At 42.3% G+C, this 24,379-nt stretch overlaps 1 protein-coding gene across 1 annotated transcript in view; it reads right to left on the bottom strand.

The window, feature by feature from the left end:
• The window catches only part of LOC137195107 (GDNF family receptor alpha-2-like), a 46,559-nt gene that overhangs the window by 5,060 nt on the left and 17,120 nt on the right, over positions 1-24,379 (bottom strand). Inside the window, exons 4-7 of the mRNA XM_067607180.1 lie at positions 16,933-17,311; positions 4,522-4,634; positions 3,337-3,477; positions 52-194 (exon numbers count right to left, since the gene is read on the bottom strand). Of these exons, the coding sequence (XP_067463281.1) occupies positions 52-194; positions 3,337-3,477; positions 4,522-4,634; positions 16,933-17,311 (776 nt within the window). The remainder of the gene's footprint in view (positions 1-51; positions 195-3,336; positions 3,478-4,521; positions 4,635-16,932; positions 17,312-24,379) is intronic.

Genomic DNA, 24,379 nt, shown 5'->3' with positions numbered 1-24,379 from the left:
TAAGTAATGACACATATTTTACATTTAAATGTAACATTTGCAATATCTTACCTTCTCAATGATGACAAAGGGAGGTTCTGAAGTGCCTGTTGACCTATCCGACCCTGTGTTTGTCGTCACTGAAGGGCCTGGGACAGACACATTTTTGTTCTGCATGTAGTCTGTCCCATAACCAAAGGCCTGGATGGCATTTCCTGCGGGGACAGAGATATAAAGTCATTTGTTTTTGACTGCAATCCCAGCAAGAAGCCAGCTAGCACACAGACAGCTCTAAGTCAACTTCTTGGTCCCCTGCCCAATCTTTGGCAACCCAGGGAACGAAGGAGGAGTGGAAAGTAGTGGGGAAGAAGTAAAAAGAGCATGGAGAGCCAGTCTTTTTGCTTTGTCAGTAAGCCTGAGAGTTGTACACCAAACTAATCAAAAACAGCAATCTGAGATTTATTTGTGAAATCTGTCACAAAATACCAGCACTGCCCCACGTTTAATATTTTAAGCTGTGCCTTCGTTATGAATGTCTAACAAGTTTATGCAATTAATTCAGCCAGTAACAATCCTTCTATGAGAGAATCCTGCTGAGACAATGGACGCATTCATCAAATACAAACAACTTTGGTTCATGTCCTCAGCTCATTACAAAAACCCTTTTATGTTGCAGCAGCCATTCTCAAATTGCAAACTGACCAAATTGTAGCATAATGTCCACACTTGAGATGATCAACCCTAATTTGCTTGCCGGCAGTACTACACTGAGAGATGAAATCTTTTAAAAAGTAGAAAATCAATCAGCTCAACCAGAGGACAGCGGACTGTGAATGCATATGAGTGCTTGTGCATCCGCCTGCAGATGTACTGTATGTATGTGTAATTTTGTGTCTAAGTGCATGTGTGAGTCTCTGCAAAAATTTGATAAATCCCTGTTCAGTCAGCTTTTCAACTAGGTATGGTAAAATAGGGGCTGAATACCTTTTTCAACGCTCATCCGTTTAAAACATGAGGTTTGTTTCTCTTTGTTCAGCCAGAGAGAAGGCAAGGTTTATAATTGCTTGGAAACCATGTCCATTATAAGGTCAGAATGCAGAGATGACTTTGAATAGATTTATGTGACTGATCAAATTCAAAACATTAACAAACAAAAGAGAAAATGGCATTTCCCCACCGCCGCACAAAGGACAAATAGGACGGTTGTGGAACACACATGCATAATCCTGATGGACACAAACACAGTTCTTAGTACTGCAGATATGGCTACATAGATTTGTCTGTCACATCCTCTGTCCACCTACACAGTGTTGCGCACACACACACACACACACACACACACACACACACACACACACACACACACACACACACACACGCACACACACACACACACATACATACACACACACACACACAAAAGGACAGAAAATAAAGAAACAGAGCTCACCAGTGAAGCCTAACAACTTTAATGCTAGCTGTGAGGCGCTAGTAAAGTACTGCTGAGACATGCGATGTTCCGCATCTGTTTGTCAGGGTGGGCTATAGCTAGCTATCCCCCTACAGATGCTGTAAGATTGGGGAATAAAGCCATAAATCAAACTAGTTGGCTGGAGGGCCTCCATACAGGATGTTTTACTGCACTCAAATGTTCGACTGAGTGATTGCCAATAGCAATTCAGTTTTTTAATGACTCTAGATAAGTTTTCCTTTAACCCCTGGGCATAGCCTGTATTGCCCTACCTGCAGGGACAGATGGAGTAAGAGATAAGGGAGGAAAGAATAAGAGGAAAAGAGATGAAGAAAGGAGGAGAACCAGGGTTCAACCTATGTTTGGACCTTCACTATAATATCCTTTTATCTGGGATTTTTTCTGTTAGTCTCCCCCCAATCGACTAAATTTTAAGACTACTCCTCTCCCTTTGCTTGAACTTGTATGGAGCAAGTGTGAAGGAGAGTGTGAATAGTAAATTATTTGTCATACACACATAGTTTTAATTTTTAATGTACTTTGGTTTTATCAATCAATGTAAAAAAAATATTTTTTTTGCAGAAGCAGTCAAAGAAACAGCGAAGGTGGAATGATAAGCTTGAGACTGTGGGGTTGATGGTGTTCATAGGGAGCTGAAAATCATTTGTCTGTTCATGTATGTATGTATGTATGTAGGTATATATTCATACAGTGAATGTGGTATAGTGAGTGTGATTTTGTGTATATTCTCCTCCCTGGTGTGTCGAAGTTTATCACTCGTTCCCCTTGACTGCAGAGAGAAGATGCTGCATTTTGTGTTATTTTTCAAGACGCCTCCTCAGCTCCCAGCCTCATCCCTCATCCTGCACACTCAGCTAAAACGGTACCCCAGCAATCTATTGAAATGGTCTGAAAGCATTATCCACACAATGGAACATGTAAAAGGCAATGGTGTCTTGTAGCACTGATGACACTGCTCACTCCGCCATAGCAAGGACAGAGCTTGCTGTATTTTACTTCTAAAGAATTGTAAGAATGTCTGAGGTAACCACTCTGTCATGCTGGAGCCTGTGTGTTATGCATGAGATGTGCAAATTATATGTATTTTAGCTTCCTCTATTATTTCATTTGTGCTAGATCTGTTCCTTTTCATGACATTTTATCCCGTAGAGGATAAGCCCTTAAACTCTCTAAGATTGAATGTGAAAATGACATGCAAATGGTTTCTTTTGTATTAAAGTCTGGGCAGATCTTGCCCAAAGGACGGATGAGAAGTGATAAGAAATTCCTGGGAAACTAAGAACTTTAATTCCAACTTAATCAGTGGGCAAAGGAGTGTCCGTGGATAAGTTGTATCAAACTATGTACCAGACAACTTTTCATTAGGACTTCAAGAAGTTCCATACAGCCATCCATAAATATTTTCATTTAATCCTTCCAGCTTTATTTCCTCCCTTGTCCCTCCATTACCAAATAAAATACATAAATCACTATGCTCCATTTAATTTAAATAAAATTAATAAATTAAAAATGACAATAAGTTCATTTTCTTTTTCATTTTAATACCTAGATATCTGAAGACTATATCCCCCATCTCCAACCCCACCCTTAATTTTTTCCACACATTTAGCCCTGCCATCATCATCCACTCCTCAACAACATCACATCCGCAGCAATCTCACTGGAGAGCTAAACAACATTGAAAAACAGAATCTGACATGAAACCATTAAAGTTGCATTAGATCGAAGTTCATGGCTCGTTCTACTCTTACATGGCAGCAAAAGTAACTACCGCATCACACACTTGTGCTCTTATCAATATTAAATGACCGTTGGACCCCTATCAGTTACAAAACACATTTTAGATGCATGCAGAATATGCTCACTTAGGCATGTGTTATCGGTGAAGCTCTGCAGGAATTTCAGACATTCCTCTTCCTGGTTTCCACTGCCCTTACAGGTGCACCACGGGGAGATGGTCCAGTTGGAGAAGTTGCTGTCGACATAGTTTGGAGTCATGTCGGTCCCTGTGAGGGCATCCACGCACAAACACAGACACATACACACATTAGGTCTAACAGTTATGGGTCACTAATGGACAATAATGGACTATATTTATTGCAAATAGTATATAAAATGGACAACAAGATGTTAGTCATAGGAATGGGCTTGCACTGTTTGAGTTTATTTAAAGGTGAAGTATTCTGTAATGCTTTATTTTAGATGTAAAGAGGCCATTATGTTATGAATATTTTGCAAAGTAGGTGCTTTAGGAACTGTGCGCGCTGTTTGAGTATAACACTACTGTACCAAAACATTTTACTTTTCAAATGTCTCTCTGTGTCGATGCTTTTAGCTGGAGTCAGGGGTGTTAGATGCACTTTGTGTAACAGTTTTCAGAGAAATCCAGGAAGCACCACGGCATATTTTCACTTCATACTACACGATTTATGACACATGGTGAGGAAGCACTGACTGATACAGAAATATGGACACTTCAACAACCACTATACTAATAAAAAAAAAGGATTTTCATGCAAATTTGCATTTGGAACTCTTTGTGAGCACTGTGATGCCGCTGCAACATCACCAAGGTGCTGTTATCAATTCACTGGCTGGGTTTGAAAAATATGCATGTACTAGTCAGCGCACATTGTTTGAGCAATATTTACTATGAGCAAACAGATGGTCATCAAGTATTTTAATTAAGTAAACACTCTCTCTGTGCCTCTTCTCTCTAATTACTTCTAGTAGTGAACTGATGTCCAGTGTGCTAGGGGAGATATCAGGCCAGGAGGGAAAAACCGAGTCTCACTCCTCTGCCTGCTTGCCTCTAGAATAAAACTGAAGGTAGAGTAAACTGCTGTCACAGTGTCTGTTCCTGTCTAGACCCTTAACCATCACTCTTTATCTCACCATGTATCTGAAATGTGAGAAAAATATTGTGGATAAATGTGCATTCCTGTATGTCTCCTACCATTTTGCTCCTTTTTTTTTTCGCTCTTTTTCTCGCACACACAAACACACTCTCACTCCATTACAGAGTCACCCGCAACCCTGACCATACTGACCAATGAGCCTTGTGTAGGAGGCCAGGCAGGCTTGGTGATTGTCTTGGTTGGGACAGGTGCTCACTGTGGGTGGATAACTCCGGCAGTTTACCATGAAATCAGCCAGCCTAGACCTGCACAACAAACATGAAGCACAGCACAGTCAGAGAAAGAGGCAGGGTTCAGTCACAAACTCCGAGTACACGACAGATGCCCACACATATATACACAGACAAACATACACACAAATTCAAAGCACTGGGCCTAATTTTTTGGCATAATTTTTGCTCTTGAGCAGCTGCCAATTGTGACCAGCATCAAAAGGGGAAAGTATGCAACATCTGTTTTTGGGGCGCTACAACAGGTGTCCTGAATAACAACCAGGGCTCACTCACACACCTCAGTACCAACAAGCTATTTACTATCTTCACAACATGCAACATAAACCCAGCAGTGGTGAATGTGGGTAAGGATGAAAAAGATGTCATATACCTCTTTTGGCCGATGCTTCCATGCATATCCTTGACACCACGACTGTCTCCGGAACTCACTTTCTCCAAAAAACCGAGGGAACCGATAAAAATAGTATGTTTTGTTTCTGTGTGTGTTTGTGATAAGAGCTTTAAGTCTGTGCAGGCCCCCAGGGTGGCATTGCTAATCCACTTAAGTGGGTTTATTGGGAGTAGCGTGTGCAAAGTTGCTCTGTCTGTACTGTTCACATCACAGCTGCCCACTAAGTGAATCACAATCCATTGCACATTTCTCTCTCATTCCGGTCTGACCTGGTCTGACCAGTTTTTACTGCCTTAAGTTCAAAGGTACTGTAATGTAACGCAAATTGTCTCATCCTTAGCACAACCCAAACAAGCATCCACACATACCCCCCCACACACACACACACACACACACACACACACACACATGCACAGGTTTATAAGGGCAGTTGACTTCATGTGTTCCCTGTCTGGTATTTCAAGTCATTGTTATTGTGACTTTCCTGTTTTTTAAAGGATGCTAAAACATCATTTTCAGATTAAGTGTGGCACATTTTAATTACCATAAAGAACTGACTCACTATCCAGATGAGTGCCAGCCTATATGTCAAGCCAGAGGTGTTGGTACTGTTTGTGTTTCATTAAGACAGCATTTTTTTTTCTGGTGTCAAAATTTGTTTATTCAGTGAGAGGTTTTCTCTTTTCTCTGAGGAAGGTTAGGATTATTTTCAACAAACTTCAAATTTCAAAATGTCATGTCCATCCCGGAGTCGGACATCTCACCAGGGTTATTCATCTCACAGAACAAGATACGCTTCCATGTGCTTTCAACCAATGCTGCTGTCCACACTGGACATTTAACATCTTGTGCTTCTCTTATGCTCTACATGTGGAACTCGGCTAATTTTTTACTCATTATTTCACTGTATAACCCATGTAGACAAGATGTAAAAAAAAAATTAAAAAAAAATCCTTGATTTGTACTGCAAGAACACTATCCTGTTTGTTGATTTGTTCCATAAAGCAATCTAGGAGACTTCTCATAAAAATCACAAAAGAAAAATATGTGTAGTCTTTACCTGGTGCTGGTCTCCTTCAAATAAGTAATTATCCCAATGTTTTAAAACAGATGTGTTAATAATCACTTCATTTACAAATATAACACCTTTAAATACATATTCTCTCAAGGGACAACAACAGTACTTGAGAAAATATGATGTGAATGAGCGTCTTTGCATGCATTCTCACATACACACATGACTGAATTAGCAAAACTGTTAATGATTCATTTGGACTTATTGCCTACAGTATCTATCTAGTCATTGAATTATACTGTAGTCAGTGAGAAAGTTTGACAGCACTGTATTCATGCACTGAGCAAGAGATTCTTATTTTTAAAAAATGACAAAGTGCTGATGGTGCACACCACTGCACGCCACAGTAGCTTAAACAGGTGGAATGTTAATGTCACCGAAATTTACATACTGCCTTGTCTTTAAATATACATCACAGCTGTATCACTTATTATTCGTTCTACAGTGGCGCTACTTGATCACTTATTCATTATTTTGTGGCTTTTTCATAAGGTTCTGGAGTAACTGGATCAGATGACATGCATTGTAATGATACCGAGCCTGAACCTGTATACTTATCTGCAAACACTGAATCTGTTGCTATCAGAAAAAGGGACATTGTCATTCAGAGAACTCAGGGAAGCCATAACACAGTCTATCACAGAGAAAGTCCTTTTGTTGTCGCTATGAGTTAAAGACCAAGTGTGCTTACTGTTGTGCTGCATCCTAAGTCTACGAATGAAGACAGCGGAGACAAGCTGATTTGGCTGAGGGGGAATGAGGGGTGATGAGGTAACGATCTCTCTGACTCCCTGTCTGTCGTTCTCTCTCTCTCTCTCTCTCTCTTTCTCTCTATCTTTCAGCATAGCAGAGATGCAGCCAGTGTGGTGTGATGGGCTTGGGGCCTCCAGCAGCAAACCCCACTCAGACTCACTTCATTACTCCAACTCCATCTCCATCCGCCCTCCTATCAAATCACCCAGAGAGCCTCTCGACGTGACAAGCCTCGCTTCAGAGAACAGGACGTATGCTCGCTCTACCATGGCTGCAAAGACTGATACGGATGCACACACATGCACACGCACACTCAAATAGCGATACACGGTACATAATGCTAATTCATACAACAACAAAAAAAAAAAAAACGCACACACAAATACAAATGTATCCCTCTCCACACCTGTCCTCTTCACTCAGAGCTCTCTCTCTCTCTCATCCATCCCTGTTCGGACTAAAAGACGGTACTTCACTTCACAGATGATAAAAAGATATAACTAAAAAGGGGAGACAGAAAAATTCTATTGTGCCTATACAAAGCAACCTTTGGAACCACATTTCCCATTTTTCTAGTTCTAATGGGCAAAGGGTCTTTTACTTTTGTGTTAATAAAGAATATGAACGTCAGATTTCTGTAAGAAAGGCAAAGACCACAGAAGATTAAAGAAACCGAACAAGCACCGTGTTTCTTTTTAGAAGCGGAGCTCTTTCAGACAATGATGGCTTAAAAACAGTAATTTAAAGTTTAGAGAGGTGTCCTGAGTGTTCAGACAATGGTGTTCCAACACCGGGATGCAGCACATTTCATGGCTTCCACGGGCTTTCCATTATACCTCGGCGAGGCGCCACTCGCTGCTGAAATTACAGGCTGTCTAGCTCAACAGAGTTTTATGGTCATTTCAGCCACTCAGCCCCCAGGGAAGTGGCAGGGGAGCCCCCACAGAGGTAGACTTCTTTCAGCAAACCTGACACTTTAAACACAGTGATTCGGCTGAGCGCTGAGTGCCTGTCCATCCAGCTTGGCAGTAATAGAAAACTAATGGCTTTTTATATGGATTCTTATTCCTATCACTTGATGCCCGTGACAAACAATGTGACTCAAATCAGATGAGTGTCAGTCTTGGAAACCATTTCCTCTTGAAGGAGGAGAGGCAGGAAGAAAAACAGTTATCAGACTCTAAAGTCCTCTAATAGCTTCCTTTCTACATTAAAAACAACAGTCTGCTGAGAGTCCTATCTGGTTTAGAGACTTCCCCCGTATGCTCTGTCTACAAATGTGTGTTCTTCTATGGATGATAATTTCTGTTAAATGTGAAATTACCGCTCTTCATTCTTATCACTTCCCTCAGTCTTCAGCCTAGTGAGGCTGTAGAGGCCATATCTCTCACTCATCTACAGAAAGTATAACAATAACCATGACACAATAGCTGGCAACATAATAGCACTTACATGAAGCAAATGAGCACCGACCTTATGTCTCCTCTCTACTCCTTTCCTTTCCTTTCCTTTCCTTTCCTTTCCTTTCCTTTCCTTTCCTTTCCTTTCCTTTCCTTTCCTTTCCTTTCCTCTCCTTTCCTTTCCTTTCCTCTCCTCTCCTTTCCTCTCCTCTCCTCTCCTGTCCTGTCCTCTCATCTCTTCTCCTCTCCCCTCTGATTAATGCCCTGTTGTCAGTGACACTGATTGTCATTGCAGCCTCAAGTGCTCATGTGCAAACTCACGGTGAGGGAATTTGACCCTGGTTCAATCAATAGGACTCAGCGGCCTTGTGTGTCCTTTTGTCACTTCATGTTAAATGCCAAAGCAAACAATGGCCCTTGACAATGCTGAGATTCGACTATTACTTTCTTTTGACACACTGAATTTCCTGCATTGTGCAGCATGGCTCATTACGTCATAACACTTATTATGAAAAGCCTAACAATACAGCACTGACTTTGTGAGTGGAGTGCTATGAATATATTTTGATTAAAAGGGCATAACATCTGTCTGAGTTTTATATTTTTTCCTTTCCACTAAAATACACTCTTCAGTGTCTAATAATTTGGTCTGCTGAATTCGGCTCCTGCTTTCCCACCTAAATTTCTACTGGTGACCCTGAGACAGTCTCTTGGTTGCTCTGGTCAGAGGTGATAGTCCATTTCACCTACAGCTATTTTCTCTTGAATGTGCCTGCGCAGAGGCCTGCCTTTTTTGGCAGCACTGTACTCATTGGGATTCCCAGTCAATACTCTAAAAGGGCAACGTGGACAGATGGCATTCAGTCAAAACACAAGGCAGTTTAGCTTAGCTGTCACATGACACAACCTTTCACCTCTTACTCAGCAGAGAATTTCAACTAACAAAAACTGTCTGGTGACACATCCTCCCCTACATTATCAAGGAGCAAATCCCAAGTAAAAAAAACAACAGTCTGAACTTGCACTTTCATTTAATTAACCCACTTTTTGTTTAATTTTGAAACACTTACTTATGCATGATTACAATGTTCCTTGTTTGGTGACCATAAAATTGGCTTGCAATTCATTGTTTCTTTTACTTGCTCAATTTCTCTCTTGCTTACTCTCTCCCTGCCTCTCGCTACACCACCCGCTGCAGATGTCTTACAACCCCCTACTGAATGTTATGTCATTGGAATGAATGCTAAATCAAGCGTGCCACACACACAACCTAGTACTGTCTGTTTTGTAAGGGGTGAGTAGATTATTCAAGGTTATCTGAACTCCCTAAATACACTCTGAACAAGGCAAACAGCTATCCCCCCACACAAAGTGTGCATGTCAAACAAATGGATGGATTGTCACTGAAAAAGTGACAGAGTGAGTTAGTAGTGTGCTGCGGAACAGTTATTACGAGTAATTAAATAACTATTACTCACATATTTAACAACTCTGTGAGAAAAGTTGAAAGAAAGGTTCAAGCTACATCTTTCAGTGAGACTCCTTAAGTGCAAAGACAAGTTAGAAGTAAAGGGATAAAGAGTGGAAGAGCAGGCCCTAATTGACACAATTAAAACCACACATGGACCATTCTTTAGATAAGTCTGAATTCCTATTGATAATGTTTGCATTAATAATAGATACGGTACCTCGGGAGGAAGAGATTGTGGAGGAAAGGATGGGGCCTAGTCAGTAATGACTACAGTTTTCAGCTATACCATGTTCCCTTAGAGATTACAGTTAGGAAACTAAATGGGCATATACTAATCCATGTATTGGAATTAAATGCACATTCTTTTTTCCAGTTCCTGCCTCATCCCTCTCTACTTTCTCTCTCTCTCTTGCTTTCCTCCACCCTGTTTGCCGCTCTCATGTGTAGCCAGCAAGCTGAGCACGTCTCTGCCGGAGCTGGGGCCTGATTAAAGCCGCACACTGCAGCAAACTCTACTATGTATGAGGAAAAGGTCACCAATTGACACATGCTTCGCTTGCAAAACCAGAGCTTTACACTATCAGAAAAGACACTTCACTTTGATAGCTTGTATTGTAACCAGGGAGATAGAAACAGTCCAGGTATTACCTTGAGCACAGACTTTTAAAGGTGAGTTAAGGAAATCTGATGCATGCATGGGCTTTTATACTTCCATCTTTGTGAGAACCCTTTTTGAGTTTGAGACCATGTGAATGAGGAAATCTGTGGAAAGCAAGAACATTTTGGTCCCTCTGTCCAGGGTGTTTAAGAGTACGGCCTTTTAAATTGAAGCTTCAAATGTGGTTTTGCCGCCAGACACCTTGGCTGAGACTGTCCCAGCGGCTTTGCAGATAGACAATGATGTCATCCTCTTGTCTGTGTCTGCATCATCGTTGACCTTCGAAAATCCACCTACAACTTTAGGTCGCTGTAATTTCCCAGAGGTTGTTGTGGCAGAGCATGTAGGGCTCATACTGCCCCTATCTATCCCGCCCAAACCGGTTAGCCAGCCATGTGAGGGCTCTTAAGGCCCAGCTCATCCAGCAGTGTGTCAAAGCGTCCAGGATGGAGTCACTGAAGACAAAGTCATCAGTCAGTTCAGGACATGGACACGCTGGAATACTTTAAAATATATATTTTTTAAATTTATAAAGATTTTCCAGCTGGACACAGCAGCTAACAAGCTGCAGTTTCAGTGTTGGGTGTCTGGGCTGCACCAGCCAGATGAATAACCTGATTCAGGGAGTTGCTACTGCTGTGGGGCATATGATGTCGCTTGCCACAGTGGGCTCCCATTACGTGTGGCTGGAACTCACTGCCAGACCACCTCAACAGAGTCACTGCAGCACCAGCCCTCCCGTGGCCGTGGAGTGGCCCATGCCAGGATGAAAAATGCCGGCAGACCCCCGCAGAGGGGTTGTGCTCAACTCAGTCACTCTGCGGGTCGTTCTGTCGGAAAAGAACAGACTGATGGCCCTGCAGTAGGCAGTTCTCAGGCTGTGGTGGGGAGCAGCAGTGACAGTTTTGACTGTCATGCAGGTGTTGGGGCTCAAGGCAGCGGGCCATCCAGTGGTTCCACTAGGGTTCCTGCACATACGACGCCTGTAATGGTGGTTTGCCAGCTTGCGCTTGGATCCCAAGAGGCATGAGTACTGCATGGTGAAGTTCCCCTATCAGTGCAGGAGGACATGCATTATTGGGGATCCCCACAGCATGTGTCATCAGGGACACCACTGGGTCGAGTGACCTCCTACATAGCGGTGTTCACAGATGCATCTCTGACGGGATGAAGGGTACCTGCCTGGGGAGAACAATAGGTGGTGTGTGGCCTTCAGGGGAAAACCAACACATAAACCTCCTCAAAGTTTGGGTGGTGCTCTTGGTTCTCCAACACTTCCAGATTCTGGTTCAGGGGAGACATGTGTTGGTGAGAACAGACAACTGCACCACGGTTGCCTACATCAAGGCAGGACGGAGTCCATCCGCAGCCCTGTTGAGGATTGTAGAGAACCTGTTGTTGTGGGCCTAAGAACACCTCCTGTCTTTCAGAGCCCTCCACATTCCAGGTCCCAAATCCAGGGACATTGATCTCATGTCAAGAGGCGGCCCTATGGCAGACGAGTGGGTGCTGCATCCCGAGGTGGTGCAGCAGATTTGACACTGGTTCGGAAAAGTGGAAGTATACCTGTTCGCGAGTCAAAACAACATCCACTGCAAGCTCTGGTTCTCCCGGATGCTGCAAGACAATCACATTTACACACAGTCACATTTACACACACGCCATGACCGAGGAGGCTGCTTTATGCCTTTCCTCCTCTTCATCTCATTCCCCCTCTCCTGGAGAGAATGAGACAAGAGTGACTGTTGTTCATCCTGATAGCCCCGGACCGCCGTTCGACGCTGTGGTACGCAGAGATGACCCAGATGTTTGCGACCTAGCCCTGGTCCATTCCCCGAGCGTGGGGGGGCCCTGTCCCAGGAGGCAGGCTCAATAGGTGTGCTGCCCATGTTGGGCCAACCTCTCCAGCCTTGGCTCCATGAAAGGGACAGGCTGATGTGGCTGGACTGTTTGCACAGGTGGTACAGACCATCCTGACGTCAAGAGCAGGATCCACCATTGCTTGCTACAAGCAAGGTAGTTGGGATTCCAACGCTGGTGCGAGGTAGGCAGACTAGACCCCCTGACATGTGCAATGGGAGAGGTTTGGCGACAGACCTGTCTTCGCCCACCCCCTCATGAAACGTTTCTTACAGCTGGTTGGGAGACTACGCCCAGTGATGTGTGTCTCCATTCATCGGGCCTGTGTAAGATAGAACGAAGGTTAGGTTATTGTGACCCTAGTTCTATGAGCACAGGTGGAGCCCTCTACCTATGGACCCTGCCGTTCCTATGCTATCCACTGAAGTGGTTTCAGGATGTGAGAAGCAGTGAGATGCTGCTTTTCATACTGTGTGAGACAAACATAATTGGTAGGCGGGTCCTGATTGGCCCACTATGTACATGCAAATTTCAGTGGGCGATTGCGTGCGTGTGATTGGAGGAAAGTATTACCCATAGAGTCTAGTAGAGGGCCCCACCTGTGTTTATAGAACTAGGGTTACAATATTTTAACCTTTTTTACAGCACATCACAGCAAACTGACCGTATGTGTGAACGAGGGTTAGGGGTTAGTGGTAATACATCAAGTACAAGTACACAAACGTGTATGTGTATTTATATGAAAGAAAGAGACAGAGACAGAGACAGAGAGAGATTGATGATAAAAGTGCAACAGCATCCTGATTTCCTTCAGCTTTGTTTGAAAAACTACAGAGTAATGCCATCTGGGCCAGTCATTCTCCCTATACTGTTCCCCCTCAGTGGAGGCTGGAGTTGTCAGATACAACAGAATAGACTGTTGATTTAGGTCTGTGTGTGTGTGTGTATGTGTGAAAGAGAGAGATTGAAGTAGTCTGCAAGTTTTCTGTTAGCAAAGGCAGCCTAGTACAGTACATCTCCCAAACTGGGTCAGGTTACCTGTACAGTGATCGATTGTCTCTCAGCTCCCCACTTTGAAAACCAGTGGCTAAAGAACTCAATCAAAGAGCACCCAGTGAGCCTGGAGACCATGGAATATAAATCAAAGATAGAAGTGTTGCATTGATCCTTCAGACGATCAATACACTACACATATACAACTCAAGGCTCTTTAGGTTAGGCTTCATTGGGCTTGTGTTGTGTGAACTGATATGGAAATGGACAGGGAGTTTCTCTGCTTGCATACATGCATGTACAGTACATACAAATGCTCACAGTACACTACCCAAAACAGCACATCCAAATATAGCCTATTGTCACTCTGTGGACTCAGCAGTCCTAAATGAATAGATGCTGGATCCACTGGAAGCATGGTGAGAACACAGTGTAGAGAAATGAGAAGAGAGGAAGTGAGGGAAATAGGAGAACAGTAACCAAAAGGAATGTCTGTTTTTCTCTATTTGTGCAGGATTATGGAAGGAAATGACATAATAACTGCAGCAGAAATACAACCAGGTGTAAGAAATAAGGCCTGGGAACACTTGTTCACTGTCCATCTACAGTCCCCAGATCTCAAGAGTATGTCAACAATTGCCTCCACAGAGACCAAGAAGAGAATGAAATCTCCTCATGCAATATGCCACCTAAGCCCAAGCCAAGATGAAATATTTGAAATCCTTTCAAATATTTATTTTTTTATTTAGGAGCGCCATGGTAGCCGAATGGTTACTGCACATGCCACGTAACAGCCGGTTTGATTCCAGCCAGGGACCTTTGTTGCATGTCATACTCATCTCTCTCCCCATGTTTCCTGTCTATCACTTCACTGTTGACTGTCCAATGAAGGTAAAAATGCCAAAAAAGACACCCAAAAAAAAAAGCTTTTGTTTGATTGAGCACTGGGCTCCACCTGGAACAGTCTCTAAAGGTGAAATCACAGCCAATCTGGCATCTGACGTGCTTGAGGTAAAACTCAAAGAAGAAAGTATTTGAAGGCATCTTTCAGAGTGTAAAGCAAGGAATTGCTGGCTTTTCAAAGTCTAAAATAAATAATAAAATAGGTGAGTATACATTTTTAAATTCATTTTGACTTGGGTGTGTTTTGAGCCATGACCCTTTCTTCAACAGAGTGTGTTGCAGGGAGCTAAGCTCGTCTTTGAGATGGCCAGCAGAGTTTGCTGCAGAGATCCATAGCTGTATGACCAAACCAATGACCTCCAACCCACTGCAGTAGCTTTACGGCCCGGATCAATCATGCGACCCTCCCTCCCCCTCCTCCTTCTCTATGTGTCTCATTATCTCTCCCTCCCTCTCTTTATCCTACCATTCCTTCCCCCCTCTCTCGATCCATCCCCAGTGTTAAAATTAAACAGGCTTGGGCTCGCTGTGCATCCCCTCTTTGGAGTCAGACAGGTGTCCCCAAGGGAGACAGGCCTGTCGTTGAATGATCTTTCTCTGCTTTTATCAACACATCTCTGAGAGGGGAGAACAGGGCCAGGGAAAGTTTCCTCCGGTGTTGTGCTTGAGTGTGTTGTGAGTTCTGTGTTTAAAAAGTTTGGGGAGAGTTGCTCCATTGCAGCACCAAGGTTGCACAAAATGAACCCCAAATCTCTTGACTTTTTCTCCATTAGCATGACAAATGAGTTTTAAATTCAATTTGCTTGTACAACATACTGAAGGTGCAGAACAAATTAAGAATATAATGTGTTGGTTACTACAGTATTTCAATAAATTACTAGATGAAATAAAATAACAAATCACTGTTTCTAAGGACCTGTGATAAAGTCTGACATCATGTGACAGATAGAGGACATCAAGACAGATAGAGGACACTTTAGGAATATTTCACACTGATTGGGGACACCTCAAGGCAGGAGAGAATCACCAATCAGAGAGCACTGTCAGCCCGGCACTGACCAATGACATCTCACTTTAATTGAATCGTTGTGACATTCTCTTGCATGGCAGCACTTACTCACTGCAGGAGAATGCAGCACTCAAACAGTGGATTATTGGAGTCACGTTCAAGCTCAAAGTGGTTGTAAGTGAGTGTGTGTGTTTGGATGTGTGCATGGCTGCTGTGTGGTTGTTGGTCTGTCGCTGAGCATGCCAGCGTGTGTCCGTGTACTGTATGAGTGTGTACAAGCTCATCGAGCTGTTGACCTCAGTGGGGCATTACGCAGCCACAGATAATGAGCTTTAACGTTCTATTTCATCTTTCTCAATAAGCAGGCACACAGCAGGCACCTGACGGCCTAAAGGTCAAAGAAAGCCACTCAGCCTGAAAACAGATTACACAATGCAGGCAAGCAGGTAATTATCAAGACAATCATAAATTGGAGGAGAGGCAATAGAGTTTCCCTTCTTTAGCAGCGTGGTGGATGGATTCAGTGTTGGTGGAGAGGAATTGGGTTTTTGCCATTAACACTCAGCCTTGAAGGCTGCTCACCTCTACCGAAACAAGATAAATGTCAAGTATCATAGATATATTTCTCACAAAGGATTGTTGTGCATGGTTATCAAGACTAATTTCAATTTTTGTGACTGTAAATCATTAATAATTCTTACAATAACAAAAAAACACTCTAAGGAAAGGTAAACAAATTATTCTGACGATATCTAATAAGCTAAACCAATTTATTCCAAACCTGTCACATTAAAATAAACACTGAAAATAATTGAACATACTTTTCTGAAGAAGTGGCTGGCGTTGTCGTCTTCCGTGCCTTCTGAGGTTGGACAGCTACTTGGTGTATTAAACACACCAACTCTGTCAAGACCTGTCACTGATTGTCACGGAATTGTATCAGCTGCCTAATCATCCGTCACACTGGGAAATGGAAAAGTAGCCAAAAGTTTTCCCCTCTGATAATTCTCACATCACAAGTATTATTTTTAGCAGTGAGCATTCAAGGGTCTAACACTTGGTCAAACTCCATTAGGTTCCTAAATGAGCTTTTAAATGCTTAGAATTATTCAAATGTCCCACATTTTTTTATGCTATTAGACTAATGAAGGCAGAGCATATCTCCTTCAACTGGCTGGATGTGTAGGCTTTTGATGGGTGGGCGGGGGGATCTTGACAGCTGATTGGGCTGATAGTACAACTGCTATGTTTCACCTGCTCTCAGCAGCACTTACACAAGGAAACATGTCACGGCTGGGTAGGTGTGAATTGAATCCGGCTGCTTGAATCCAATAGAGGGCCCATGCAGCCAAAGTGATCCACTAATGTTTTGTTCAGCTTAATTGAGCGTTGTCCCTTCAACTTAGCCTCACATCTTCATCCTGCATTTAATAGCCACGGCTTCCCTGAAAGTCTAATTACTTTGCTGGCAAAGTTACAGCAGAGAAATACAAAAGTTTAGAATGCCATGAGAAGGAGGAAATTGCTGTCAAACAGGAACTCTCTCTAATACACGGATTCTATTTTCTTTTCTTATTTTCCATGAATATAAGAAGATGATGATGAACCTTCAGATGTGTTTGGTGGCAGCTCATCTCATACGCTCAGCACTAAAATCTGCCGTCAAACCAACAAAACAAAAACAGACACACTCACACACAGACATGCAGACACATAAAATGCCTGCCCTGACACCCCTTCACACACGCAGTACAGGTAAATACACTACACCCCCACCCATTGTTCCCTTCCCTTCACCTGCAGAGAGAGTCCTGGCGGCAGACCCTCCGCAGCTCCAGACAATTGGGTTTATCCTTATCTTTATAGGAGCAATCAGGCACGATAGTCTGCCTGCGTCGTTCGGCGCAGCCCTCACTCTGGCAGGGGCAGAAAAGCAACCGGTGGCTGAACTCAGTGGGCACACGGTCCAGGAATAACCTCAGTGCTTTGTGGCAGCGTTTCTTGCTGCAGGTTTCACCCTTGTTGGGGTCCTCCTTGCTGCAGGTAGCAATGTAGGAGGAGCGGTGCCTCTTGCAGGTGCCGTTGAGGTTGCAGGCTTTGGCCGCATCAAGACAGGGGTTGCAGGTTCTCTCGGTGTCGGCACAGTGGAAACCTTTTGGGGCCACTGTGAGCATCCCTGACAGTGGATACAAAGAAGAGAGAGAACTCAGTGACTACAATAAACCTAAAAGATAAAAACACCTTAAGTCTCATAACCACTTCAAAACACTGATTTAAAACATACCGGTCATAGCAGATACACGTGAAATAGTCTTGTGGATTTCAGTATTATTTGCAATCTGTATATTTCCAAAGAGGGATGAATAGTTTTCATATGATTCATAAAGGGGCAGTTTGTTAATTTCTTAGTATGTAAGCAAACACAACCTGATTCAAATACACTCACAACAGAACAAAATAAAAATCTTTCTATTGATCCTCGGAGTCAACATCAATCTGATATACAGTGGGCTCAGCTGCAAACTACAGTCAACAAATAAAACAATAATCCTTGCATATCTGCCCAACGGGAAGTTGATTGCAAATGTTAGACTTGAACGCTGAAAACGACGCTTCAATATCATCTATACTGCTCTGTTTCTCCAACCAACAGCAGACCACTTGGGGATGCCTGCAGCTAACCCACATCCACTCTAACTGAATTATTGATTCAGTGCGTTTCAGACCTTGAGTGAAATATAAATGAAATAAGTTATGATTCCAAATTGGATGTTAATAAATTATTCATTTTCAGGTATTACTATGATGTGAATATCATAATATTAGTACATTATCAAGTTGTCGCCTGTCATATTGAATTATAAGATACCTTGATTGAACACAAATCATATTTTTTTGTTATATTAGTAATTTGACTTACAATGAAGTAAACACGATTATTAAAATTAGTTCAGTGGAAATTATGTAGAGCAAACAGGAGTCCTTGGGAGATTATTGACAAGAAAATGTATTAATGTGTATGCTGGTCAGTGGGAAACAACACTAAATACTGTAACATCTGCCCAGAAGGTGCTACGCTCAAGGACTCCATGCTGTAATACATTCTGTGCTGTATGATCCACTAACTGGATGGTTCAAGTACAAGATTTAAGTTCCCTGATTTATTATTTTTTTTCCAAGTGTAATCACAAACTGAAACATAACAATTACCCCTCAGGCTACACATCATATTTGGAAAACAGATTATGTCATTAGGTGTGTTTGGGTGTTCTGAGATGCAGCATAAACAGTACCACATGGCAGTAAAAAAAACACAGTTTCTCCTGAAATATACCGGTAATAAAGCAGGATCATGTTCACTTGTGGCACCCCTCTCTTGTGTTCAGGCTATATTAGAGACGTTAACCTCCCTCCCCTGTAGATAATGATATTTCAGAGGTCGTGGTGGCATGGTGACACCAAGTGAGATTCATCTCTTATTCAACAGAACCAATCTCACTCTGTGTCTATCAGACAGCCTGGAGCAGGAGGAAGACCATTTATTTAAGAGGGGTGTGCCAGAGATGCTGTATTGTTTCCAAGTGGTGCATCGCACAATATCAATCCTAGAAATAGGGATATATTGAACACAGCACATCGTAACGGCAGGAAAAAAAATAAGCAAACCTCCCAAATTAATGATTTTGCAGTTTGAGATCACATCAGATAAAACAAAACTCGCTGCCACTGAAAAATAGCAGAAGTAGAATCTCAATTTCATTGATGCATCAAGGTTAAATGTAGCAGGCACTCTGATAAACAGGCCGGGAGTTAAGGGACATGTTCTGAGTTCAACAGATGTAGGTGTTCAAATAGTGCTGTCTATGCAGTGTTTGTCCCCGGGCCACCAGGGAGAACCTTTCCTTCTTTGCTCACATAATGGGGCATTAACTTTTTATGACACTTATTCAAATAAGACATCATTCTATCATCAAATGAAAAACTTGTTTATCTTTGCACTCTCTAATGGGAAAGGATAAACACTCCACAACAGATGTCTGCCAAGATACTCAGACTTGTTAGTGTACAGTAATTGACTGAAAAGGCAGAAAAAACTCTGCTCAGAACATTTACTTATGCGACAGTAATGCACATCAAACCTTACAGGCAAGATGTGAGACAATTGTCAAGTGGGAGAAGCCTGGTTGATCTGTGATTACAATAAGAATCAATAAGAGAGATGACTTTGGCACCGGGCAGGAGGAGGCCGAGGTAAGGCCAAAGTTTTACAAAAGTGGGCCAAGCTTGGCTGAAGCGGGCCTGAAGGGGGGCGGTACGGTCCAGCTGGAGGAGACTGGTTCAGGCTACATTACATTGATGGATTGCAGCTCCTAAATCTCCCCTGGCCATCTGCAGGCTCTAATGTGGGTCACTGGGGGGTCCAGGATGAAAAGAAAATAGGAGAAGGATGAGCTACTAAGATTTATCTGACCAAGCAGGGCCGAAGCCGCTTTTGAGGCTACAGCGATGGACAGATTTTTACTACCGCTGATTGGGGAGCTGAGATTGAATTTGGTGCTCAACCAAAAAAGATGTCCTGAGGCGAACATAAGACACAAAGCCTACTTGATGGCTCTGACGTGCTTACACACAAACAGGATGATTGCAAAGAGCTGTAGGAGAAGGGGAAGGAAGTAAAGAAGTGGATGTGGGAGGGGAAATATGCAGTATTGTGTTACAGACTGATAATTGATTTTCCAAGTGCATTACAACGAAGGTTTTCAGCAAACATATTCTGCTATAATGTGAAGAGAAAGGGGTTGATAAGCTAATGATACAATATGTATAAAAATGGAAAAAGCTTTAAGAGGGGAGAGGAGTCTTGAGCAGTTGATTACAGCACTTGATCATGACAGATAGAGCAGTGAAATGAGAGGACGCAGATTGGACAGCCACTTATAGAGACATGCTGGAGAGCTTTCAATTAATCCAGCCTAATTCAGGGAAGACGTGCGACTCATGCTCAGAATAATTAACCCAGCCCATCAGCAGTGCAATCAACAGCTCTCAGCATCACAATAGTCCACACATATCTATTAACTTACCTTGCTGGCTGTTGTACTATAGATAAATGAGCAAGCGAGGAACAGACTGAGTGAATGAACAGATAGATGGGCAGGCGGATGCATTGATTGATTAATGGATGCTATAACCACAGAACAATCAGTGTCATTAAGTGCTGGAAAACTCATAAATAATGTTTTTCCCATCATATCTTGCAACTTGTTGGCTGCTGTATAAACCAATATGAGCGAGTGCAGAGATGTTTTACATGCGCATGCAGTGTAATGCGACGTGTTGAATTAATTAGGCGAACACAAAATATGAAATCACAAAAAAAAAGTCGAATGTTGTTTACTCACAACTGCCTCGTGTATGTGGAAAATGGTCTGATAACAGTAAGTTGATGTCAACAACAGTTAAACACCGTCATTGCTATTGGTGATCCTGCTGTTTGACTGTAAATAGGCTTTTAATAGGGCTCTCTGGCAATGTGGTGGTAATAACCATCTATTCTTTCTGCACATACGGCACACGCAGCAAGAGAAAGAAATAGAGGCAAAGAAGTGTAGAGAGAAAGAAGCAGAGAAGTAAAATCTGAGATAGGAGAGACTTATAGGGAGGAGGAAGGAGAGGGACAGAAAATTACCCAAGATCTGTGTTCCGGGGCCAAAAAAGACAGAGAGATAATAAAGAGAGACAGAGAGAAAGGGAGGTGAGGGAGGTGGACAGAGCACGTCTGAATGAGCGGAAGTGGATTAAATATTCACGTACACTATATCTGGATTTTGATGCTTTTTTCCCAAAGAGTAAGGGATCTTCCTTTCCCAGTAATTGCTCTCCGTCAGCCTAATTTGAATTCTGCATTTCATATATCATCCCTTACTCGAGGGACGCTGCGCTGCAGAGGGGAGTTCAGCCCAGGTTAGGAAGAGGCTCTTGGCTCCGGGTATGTTCTCAGTAATTAGGAAAGGTGCCAAAGTTTGGATTTAATATGGCCTTGGGTGAGTGTGCGAGAGCTTGTTAGGGAAGTCTTTAGTCCAGACCCTGAGGAGCATGTCAAGCATTTCTGTGTCAAAGGGCTCATCAGTCATTAGCTCTGTACTCTGTGTCGCAGCAGGGTTTCCAGAGGGGAGGAAGAGGCTGTACTGGATCTACAACATCATCTCCCTAAGCCTTACTGAGCAAGTCATACAAGTAGACGTCATCAGAGGAAGACCAGCGGAGTTCATGAAATGTTCTGTTCTAAGGGATGAACTGAGTTTTACCTCTGAGCATGAAATTATCGCTGTGAAATGAACCAGCGTGAGAATAAGAGAGAGAGTGGGGATATGAAAATGATGAGAGAAGGATAAATATTTGTATGTGAGGATGTGTGTGGAGAAGAGGAGAGGAGAGGTGGGTAAGGGGCGTCCAAAGGAATTTTAAATCATTGTAAACACACTTTTAAATACTTGAGCTGTTTATGAGCATCTGCCTTCAAGTTTAGCTTCCTTGTGGAATTCAAAGCCTGAGCGTTCCTCAGTGGCCTCCTCAGTCTTAATATGCATGCTGTTTATCTCCCTCAACCGTCACCAGAAATAATGCATAATGTATTGAAACAATCTATACAACATCCTATCAATACTCTGCTTTCTTATTCATTAACCACATGCAAAAGCTGGGAACAACTAAACATACTAACAGACTAAAACAACAAACATGCCTCAGATTATTCACTGCTGTTTAATTCAAACTTGTTAGAAAAACGCTGACTATTACAAACAGTCTCTGTTAAGTGAGCCTTGAACAGCAACTCTCATTACTGACCCAGAGAAAGACAAGCTGAGGCTGGGCTAAGGGTAAACTGATTAGAAAATTCACACAGAATAATGAAGCATATAAACAAAGTAATATAAATACACACAAGCGCAATCACAGGCGTATACAGAACCAATCATGCACAAATAAACACATACACAGATACTGCCAGACCCCTAATAACCAAAAAAAACCCTGCCATATGCATGCATGAAAAGATCTTAGTGTTCGCCTAAGTAATAGTAATTATTATGAGGACAATGTGAAAATGTCAAACATTTCAACAGCATGCAGAGCACGGCTGTTGCACTGGTCCTTTTTCCCTAGCTGTAGGAATAGCTTTCTGGATTTAATTGGATGGTGGGCACACTGAGCTGCGAGGTGAGAGGCTTAGTGCTGAGAGTTAGAAAGTCTAACTTAAGGATGTTAAACTCAATTCCTGAAGGGACCCCTGAATGCAGGATTCTTCACTGCCCTCTGCTCCTAATAAGTTAATTAGCTCAGCGATGGGTCAAGAGGACGGAATACATTTCATGTGGAGCATATTAACAATTACAGTCAATGATGTCTTTGCATGCTGTATGTAATATGGCATTCATCTGGGCTTTGATGGGGGTCCTGGTGTATTGTGGAGGAAGGATGCTCTCCCACATCCTTCATGCATGATGTCTTATTGATTTGAGTTGAGGCACATATGCGCCTGAGCAATGCAGCAAGTGGAGCAAATGCATTATTCAATTAGAGGGAGCAAAGTTATGGTTTCACTACCCCACTTTTTGTCTTTTTAAAAATAAACTTATCATCATACAGTCCCCGCAATCAGGTGATTATATTTAAGCAGCCTTTATCAATGATCATTTTAGTATTTTCAGCAACTGACAAAAACAAGTAATAAAAAATTCACACATTTTTGGACCACCCTTTGAGTTGGTTCAGTCAAACCCGTCGCTGATTGTTGCCACAGCATACTTTGGCTGTCAATCACAGTCTGTCAATCCACACAGGAGTCCGACTGTTTACAAAGGTGAGAAACATGCCATTTAGCTTAACTGTGACTGAAAACAGAACATGGGAAAATGATTTAATCCAAGAAGTTAGGTGGTGTAGAAATGCAGGAAATTTGCTTTAATTTCTTTTTTTTTTCTGTGGGAAAGACCCCCAGACAGCCAAACCAATTATGTATCTCTCCAAGTCCCAAGTCCAAACATAACCAGGTACCCATGTTGTGGCATACTGACTGGTACAGCAACTCTGCTTTTAAACCAAGAAAACAATAGTTACAAGTTGTATCTCTGGCTCCATCAACATTGTCAGACAAACAAAAATGCCAAACATTCCCCGGTTGCAGCTTCTCAAATGTTAAGATATGCTGCTCTATTTGTTTTCTATGATATTGTTTGATATTGTTTTCTGAACATTTTTGAGTGTTTCTCAGACAAAGCAAACAATTTGAAGATGTCAATTTACACTGGGAAACTGTGGCAGCTATTTCCCAGTTTTTCGATATCTTATTGACCAAATGATTAACCATTTATCAAAAATGTAATCTGCAGATTGATCAATAATGAAAATAATCTTTAGTTGCCTTACTCCTCATCAACAAAAGGTTCTGCATGCATCAGGCAAACTAGCAGAATCACGACAGGCACCAAAAGTGATTCATTTTCTGAAGTAACTAAAGTCGGTGGGGCGAGAAGCTGTCTGTCATTGGCAGTTGTGGGACTGTAAACAAGACAAATGTGCCTTCCTGTACCATCCCCATGCTTCATCTTTTTGCTTGATTTTGTTAGATTCCCACTGGTGTGTAGTCCAATTTGATTATAACAGGGAAAATATGCATTAATATTATTCATTGCGCAAGATGCATACACTGAGTGAAGGGGTTTTGGCTAAAGAACTGATTATCAACAAATTTCCTCTGGGAAAGACCCACTCAGCGTGCTCTATCATTTCAATGATGAACTTTTTTTTTGAGTGCAAAAAGTTACATGCAAATGCCTTTCTTTAGGAAACAGTCTCTTTTATTTGCAAGACTAAATGTACCTCTTGTTTCTTAGCTTTCCCAAAGACCACAATGACAAGTGAAGAGGTAGTAGTAGTGCAAGAAGCTTTGGTTTGGGCTTGAAAGCTAACTTTAAGAAGTTCTTTATTTGATAATATTTTGGTGTTTTTATAAACATGAAGGACATTTTTGCGTCACTCCTTTGACACAATACTGCTGGAGATGAAAAAAAAAAGTAATATATGATTGGCTGATCCAATCATGGGGCACTGAACTGGACTTGCTGCAAGCCTAAATTCCATGGTAAAATAATAACTAAATACGCTTATGAAATACTGGTGGCAGACAAGGCGGGGACAGAAGTAAGGTTAGAAGAAAATAATTCTGTTATTGCACATTGTG

This window comes from Thunnus thynnus, chromosome 2, assembly GCF_963924715.1.
Source record: "Thunnus thynnus chromosome 2, fThuThy2.1, whole genome shotgun sequence".
In the NCBI taxonomy this organism is placed as follows: domain Eukaryota; kingdom Metazoa; phylum Chordata; class Actinopteri; order Scombriformes; family Scombridae; genus Thunnus; species Thunnus thynnus.
This window is presented reverse-complemented; position numbering and strand designations above follow the sequence as displayed.